Genomic DNA, 6,807 nt, shown 5'->3' on the forward strand with positions numbered 1-6,807 from the left:
ACGGTGAAAGGTGGGTCAGCAAAGGTGCTGCCCTCTCACTCTGAAGGCTCCTCTGAGCCCAGGACCCCTGCTCTGGCTTGGGCCCTTCTTCCAGGACAGTGACACAGAATCTAAATCTGCCTGTGTGAGAGGCACCCATACATAGCTCAGGGTGGGAGGAAAGATCTTGCCAGACTTAGAGTCAGTAGCAGTTGCCTCCTCCACAGGCTCAGCCAGTGACCCTGGTCCTCCTCCTCAAGAGTGTGTGATTCAGAACAGCAGCTCCAGAGACTCCATCAAGCCTCTTGTCCAATACCTCTGGCTCATTTTTGTTCTTGCCTGCCTTTTCTTCTATCACCCTAGGAAATGAAGCTCAAGAGGCTAGAAATGAGTGTTGTGCCAAGGCCTGGACCTACCTATGAGCATGCCCCCAAGGAAATGTGGGATTCTGGTTCATGAACACATCCCTGGAGCCACTCCAAGGACTTCAAATTTGTTAGGAAATTGGGAGAAGGTGAGCTGGGCAGAAAGGACTGAATGCCAGGGACCTATTTTGGGCACCCAGGGAATCAACCTCCAGGGAAATTTTAGAGCACTGACAAAGTCATAATCGTAAGGCTCCAGGAAGCCTCTGCCCCAGCTCCACAGGTGTCCAGGACTCCTCCTCTCCAAGCCAGGCTCGCCCCAGTTGTGAGCATTGGTCTTCTTTTTCTCCTATAGGTCTTTTTCTCCACTTGTTATCAGCCAAAAGGCCAAGAAGCAATTTCTTTAGGCCTTTTTTCTCCACCCCAGACACAATTTGTCTTTTCTGGGTCCAAAATATGCCTTGGAATTGGACAAAAGCTCTTTTATTTACTGCCATTCTTTAGCCCTTCTCCCAGTCCAGGAAGAGAAGTCTGAGGAGTTAGTAGGTACTGACCCTGAGTGGGTAGGAAATACACGGTGTGAGGAGGATACAAAACAGCAGCACAAAGAGGCAAGAGTGGGAAGAGTCCAGAAAGTGCAATCTTCTCTGGATCACATATTTCATGCCCCTATTTTTGAGAATAAATTATATGTCAATTGGCCTGCATAAGATGTGAAAAGGATGGAGGCAAGCTGGCACTGATGTTTGAACTTCAGTTAACCCACAGGACCAAGGCTAATGCATGCTGTTCTGGTAGCGGAAGTCCAAGGAGAATCTAAAGATGGAATGACTACCCCTAAGCCTCAAATGCACTCGCAGTTTTCCTGAGCTGACTCATAGTGGCATGGAATGAAGCTGGCAATGCCAACGGCCGTGGGCACCAGAAGGTGAGACCAGCTCCATAAAGGCATTATTAGCTTAGGAATGAGGCTGATGCTAGGGGTTCTTGGTACACAGAGTTGCAACAAGGGAGAGTTAACTGGTGCAGCAGCTCCAGGGACAGGATCCGCCCTGCTCAGTTATCAGGCTCTTGGTGGTGATATCGCAAGAGGCTCAGGGACCCTACCAGCTGGCACTGGTTCCGATAACAAGGCAGGCACAGGAAGAAGTCTCTTCAGGAAAAATCTGCCACCACTGCCTGAGACCTCATAAGGGAAGGCAGGGGAGGGTGGCTTTCTGATGGAGTAAAATTGGGACTGCAACTAAAAAGAAGAGTAGCTGGGCAAGCCTATACACAGTTGTGGTACCAAGGGCAGAGGTGATGTCCTTACTGGGACCAACGTCATCAATGCTTCTGAAGAGATTCTTGAGATTCTTAAAAGAAGAGGGGTCAAATCAGGGTCAATGTCAGGACAGGGCTACTTGCTCCTCTCTTCAATGTGTCCAGGGGACTGGGCAGCAGAAGGCACTCTCACTGGGTCAGCACCTAGTGGCCGAAGAAGGTGGCGCTTTATTAATCAGAAGGAATAATTACCTAGAACTTAAAGCAAACCCCCACATGTAAGGATATAAACACATAGTCCATACTGTAAAGATGTAAACTTTCTACTAATGACTCATCTGAAGTTAGCTTACATGCTTTTCTTATCTGATAACTACTGCTGCCTTTCAGTTTACATATCTCATCCTTCTTCATCTCTTAAAAATCATCTTCGCTATTTTCCTCTCTTCTAAAATCACCTTTGGCTCCTATGATGGAATTACCTATATAAACGTTTAGTAACTTTTTGTGGTGTACTGATGAGAAAACCATTACCTTGCAGTTACTCATTAGCATCACCAGGTGGCACTGGTGTGAAGTTCAATCCACTTATAAAAATTTATTTGGGGTGGGAATGATCTCAGACTTTTCTTTTTTCTTTTCTTCCTCTTCCTCTTCCCCTCCTCCTCCTCCTCTTCTTATTCTTCTTCCTCCTCCTTTTCCCCTTCCCCTCCCCCTCCTCCTTCTTTCCTCCTTTTTTTTTTTTTTTCTGATACAGGGTGGCACTCTGTCACCCAGGCTAGAGTACAGTGGCATGATCACAGCTCACTGTAACCTCAACCTCAACCTCCTGGACTCAAGTGATCCTCCCACCTCAGCCTCCCCAGTAGCTGAGACTACAGGTGTGCACCACCATGCCCGGCTGACTTTTTTTTTTTTTGGTAGATACTGAGTTTCATGATGTTGCCAAGGCTGGTCTCAAACTTCTGAGCTCAAGTGATTTGCCCACCTTGGATTCGCAAAGTGCTGGGATTACAGGCACAAACCACTGCAACTGGCCCTTTCCTTTGAGTAGATGGAAAAAATTGCATCCTGCCAGGCACAGTGGCTCATGCCTATAATCCCAGCACTTTGGAAGGCCAAGACAGGTGGAACATCTGAGGTCAGGAGTTGGAGACCAGCCTGGCCAACATGGCGAAACCCCGACTCTACTAAAAATAAAAAATTAGCCAGGCATGGTGGCACACATCTGTAATCCCAGCTACTCGGGAGGCTGAGGCAGGAGAATCGCTTAAACCCAGGAGGCGGAGGTTGCAATGAGCTGAGATGGTGTCACTGCACTCCAGCCTGGGTGACAGACTGAGACTACGTCTCAACAACAACACTACCACCAACAACAAAACAACAACAACAAAAATTGCATCCTCAAATCTGTCTTCACCTACTGTCCTTTCTAGACACACTCTCCCACCCCATTCCTTAGCTTAACAGGAGCTGACACTACATTCAAACTGTCAGTTTGTCATGTAAGGTGAACAGAAACAGATCGATCTTTTTTTTTCCTTCACTTTGTCCCAGTGCCAGACTTGAAATTGTCATATTTAGGGGTTAACCTGCCATTTTCACAGGTTTTTTTTCACCACCAACCATTTCTTTCTTTCTTTCTTTCTTTTTTTTTTTTTTGAGAGAGTCTCACTCTGTCACCCTGTCACCCAGGCTAGAGTGCAGTGGCACGATCTTGGCTCACTGCAACTTCTGCCTCCTGGGTTTAAGCAATTCTCCTGCCTCAGCCTCCTAAGTAGCTGGGGTTACAGGCACCCGCCACCACACCCGGCTAATTTTTGTATTAGTAGAGACGGAGTTTCACCATGTTGGTCAGGCTGGTCTCGATCTCCTGACCTAGTGATCAGCCTGCCTCGGCCTCTCAAACTGCTGGGATTACAGGTTTGAGCCACCGTGCCCAGACTCTTTCTTTTCTTTCTTTTTTTTTTGAGATGGAGTCTTGCTCTGTCACCCAGGCTGGAGTGCAGTGGCGCGATCTCGGCTCACTGCAACCTCTGCCTCCCAGGTTCAAGCGATTCTCCTGCCTCAGCCTCCCAAGTAGCTGGGACTACAGGCAGGTGCCACCATGCTCAGCTAATTTTTGTATTTTTAGTAGAGACAGGATTTTACTATGTTGACCAGGCTGGTCTCGAACTCCTGACCTCAGGTAATCCACCTCGCCCTCCCAAAGTGCTGGGATTACAGGCATGAGCCAATGCACCTGACCCCAATCATTTCTTTCATTCCCAATCCAGGCATTTCTTACCTCACAGCCCCTGCTTACAGTTCTCACCTGACCTTGGAGGCTGACTCTGGACGTTCTGCTGATATTTTCTCCCACTATCCTGCTCAGGTGGTGGTTTAAGTGTTCCACAGCAAAAACAGCAGCAACAACAGAAACAGCAACAAGTGAGCAGTGTACACAGGATGACAAGTGTCTAAAAGGTAGGCGAGAATGGCCTCAGTCCAGCAGTTTTCTATATGACTGCTCAAGCTTCCCTCCCTCAATCCTCCTGGCACCCAGAAAATGAGACAACAGAAGCATTTGTCATGAGGAGAGGAAGGTCCCCCTTCTTTCCTTATTCTTAAAGGACCTAGAGAATTGTGTACCTTGAACCAACAACTATTTAGAATAAAATAGTATCTGACGCCTTCTTCACCAAAGTGATCATACAGATATATTCCCAATGAGCCATGCTGGTCGTAAATTTTCCGCTTCTTAGAGTCGCTCAGTATGGCATGAGCTGCGTTGATCTCTTTGAATATTTCTGCTGCTTGAGCATTCCCTGGATTCTTGTCGGGATGATACTGCAAGGCCAGTTTCCTACCCAGGCGATACCCAAAAGGAGGGTGGGGAAGCAATGGGGAATGGCTGGGGAAGGAGGCTTAGGATGAATGACAGGGATTAGTCTCTAGAGAGTGCAGAAGGAATGCATGAGATGTGGTACAAGGATGGAGGCAAGCATCCAAGGTTTAAACTCCTTCCCATACTATAATGAAGAGGGTGATGGCCCCATTTGGCCCCAAAGTGAGGGCTTATTGGGACTTAAAAATGGGTCATAGGGCCAGGTGCACTAGCTCACACCTGTAATCCCAGCGCTTTGGGAAGCTGAGGTGGGGGGATCATGAGGACAGGAGTTTGAGACCAGCCTGGCCAACATGGTGAAACCCTGTCTCTACCAAAAATACAAAAAATTAGCTAGGCGTGGTGGCAGGCACCTGTAATCCCAGTTACTCGGGAGGTTGAGGCAGGAGAATCACTTGAACCAGGAAGGCGGAGGTTGCAGTGAGCCGAGACTGCACCACTGCACTACAGCTTGGGCAACAGAGCGAGACTCTGTCTCAAAACAAACAAACAAACAAAGGGTCGTAGTCCGGGCACAGTGGTTCACGCCTGTAATCTCAGCACTTTGGGAGGCCGAGGCTGGTAGATCACCTGAGGTCAGGAGTTTGAGACCAGCCTGGCCAACATGGCAAAACCTTGTCTCTACTAAAAATACAAAAATTAGCCAGGCGTGGTGGTGCATGCCTGTAGTCCCAGCTTCTCAGAAGGCTCAACAGTCTCTGTCTCTGCTTTGGGACAGGGTGAGACTTTCTCTCAAAAAAAAAAAAAAAAAAAAAAAGGAGAAGAATCAGATAGCAAAACAGATACAGAAAGAAAAAGGCTTTAAGGGGGAAATTCCACGGATCAATAAAGGACTGAGGTCTGAACCTGTAGGATTTTTTGACGTCTGCAGGTGAGGCACCCTTCTTAAGCTCCAGCACTGCATAGAGGCTCGTCCCACTTTTGGACAGCCGGTGGGCTGCTTCGTCCACGGTAGACATGATCTGAGCCAGAGAAGAAGCAGCATCTGTGAGAACTTCTACAAGTAAGGGCCTGGAGAAGTGCACTTCCAGTAACAGGAAACTCATTACCTTCAGGGATTAGGCAGGTAAATGATGACAGAAGGACAAGGATAAGATAATAGTGAGTGGGATCTGTGGCTAGCAGGAGAATTCAGGTGATCAGAAAGATTCAGATTTTAAGGAGGAAACATCTTCTCCTCACATTTCCGAGCGTCCTCCAGCTACACAGACCTCCAGACATCCCACATCCTAAGGTGGTGTAAGCTAGGAGGGGTCTAAACCAGAAAAAGAGCCTGATTTTGTCTAGCGCTTCTACTACCTGGAGTAAACACCTCTGGGTCTGTCCAAGCTCACTGCTGGGTTTGAAACACCAGGGCGGCCCCAGCCTGAACAGACTGGATCAGGAATCAGAAAGATCCACAACTTTTTTTTTTTTTTTTTTGACAGTTTTCTGCTCTTGTCGCCCAGGATGGAGTGTAGTGGCGTAATCTGGGGTCACTGCAACCTCTGCCTCCTGGATTCAAGCGATTCTCCTGCCTCAGCCTCCCAAGTAGCTGGGATTACAGGCACCTGCCACCACGCCCGGCTAATTTTCTGTATTTTTAGTAGAGTCAGAGTTTCACCATGTTGGTCAGGCTGTTCTTGAACTCCTGACCTCGGGTGATCCACCCACCTCGGCCTCCCAAAGTGCTGAGATTACAGGCGTGAGCCACCGAGCCCGGCTGATCCACAACTATTAAGAGAGAAACACTTCAGACCAAACCGTGGGCGGCCTAACAGAAGTCAAGCGTCCAAGAGCCTGGCGGGGGCAGGAGCGGGAGCCGGGGCGGGGGCGGGGGCGGGGGCGGGGAGTGCTTGCAGCTAGGCCCGGACTTGCTTCTTCCCTCCAGTCTCCTGCTCTCAAAACACCCCACTTCTGTCCCTCAGAGGTGGGGTACTGGCGAGAGGAGGAGGACTCAGGGGCTCGAGAAGGAAGAGAAAAGGCGTTGCTGTGGGAAAGACCTGGCAAGGAACACGCAGCAGAACCGCAGAGCGCAGGGTAGAGGCCTGCGGGCCAGGAGAACCAAGCAAGGCAAGGAGCTCAAAGGGAGAGCCCTGAGTGTGCAGGGCATCTCTAGCCCTGTGCCGACTCCTCACCCGGGTCTGGCCCTTTACCTGGGAGTCGTTCTCTTAAGCCAAGTAGGTGCCCTTCATCCTCTTGGGTGTGAAACTTCACACCGGCCGGGTCCAGCAGCTGACTGCGCTTGCGCTCAGCGCCGACGCTGCGGGTCAGGGCAGGTCGTTTTTTGGCGCCCCCGGAAGCACTGGGTGGGGAGGCCACACTGGCCCTGGG

At 49.5% G+C, this 6,807-nt stretch overlaps 1 protein-coding gene across 6 annotated transcripts; it reads right to left on the minus strand.

The window, feature by feature from the left end:
• Nucleotides 1-788: 788 nt before the first annotated feature.
• On the minus strand, nucleotides 789-6,741 carry DNAJC5G (DnaJ heat shock protein family (Hsp40) member C5 gamma). Of its 6 annotated transcripts, XM_033176251.1 has the most exons (6): nucleotides 6,630-6,731; nucleotides 5,341-5,543; nucleotides 4,239-4,452; nucleotides 3,922-4,066; nucleotides 2,007-2,074; nucleotides 789-1,811 (listed from the first exon to the last, which is right to left on the minus strand). In XM_033176251.1, exons 2-5 carry the CDS (start codon nucleotides 5,538-5,540, stop codon nucleotides 2,025-2,027), a joined length of 609 nt encoding a protein of 202 aa, XP_033032142.1. In that variant the 5' UTR covers nucleotides 5,541-5,543; nucleotides 6,630-6,731; the 3' UTR covers nucleotides 789-1,811; nucleotides 2,007-2,024. The 6 variants fall into 6 exon arrangements, with proteins under 6 accessions (XP_033032142.1, XP_033032143.1, XP_033032141.1 ...); XM_033176252.1 differs by lacking the exon at nucleotides 2,007-2,074 and having other exon boundaries at nucleotides 5,341-5,456; nucleotides 6,630-6,741; XM_033176250.1 differs by lacking the exon at nucleotides 2,007-2,074 and having other exon boundaries at nucleotides 6,630-6,738.
• Between the last annotated feature and the right edge of the window lie 66 nt (nucleotides 6,742-6,807).

This window comes from Trachypithecus francoisi, unplaced genomic scaffold (assembly GCF_009764315.1).
Source record: "Trachypithecus francoisi isolate TF-2019V2 unplaced genomic scaffold, Tfra_2.0 Lachesis_group17, whole genome shotgun sequence".
NCBI classification, from domain to species: Eukaryota; Metazoa; Chordata; class Mammalia; order Primates; family Cercopithecidae; genus Trachypithecus; species Trachypithecus francoisi.

What these genes read in the sequence shown, in the direction of transcription:
- DNAJC5G (XM_033176250.1), bottom strand. Translation starts at nt 5,540, where the DNA reads ATGAGTTTCCTGTTACTGGAAGTGCACTTCTCCAGGCCCTTACTTGTA. An exon ending in GACGTCAAAAAATCCTACAG is followed by an intron (nt 4,453 to 5,340) that starts GTTCAGACCTCA and finishes TCGCCTGGGTAG; the next exon opens with GAAACTGGCCTTGCAGTATC. An exon ending in GAGTCAGCCTCCAAGGTCAG is followed by an intron (nt 1,812 to 3,921) that starts GTGAGAACTGTA and finishes TTCGGCCACTAG; the next exon opens with GTGCTGACCCAGTGAGAGTG.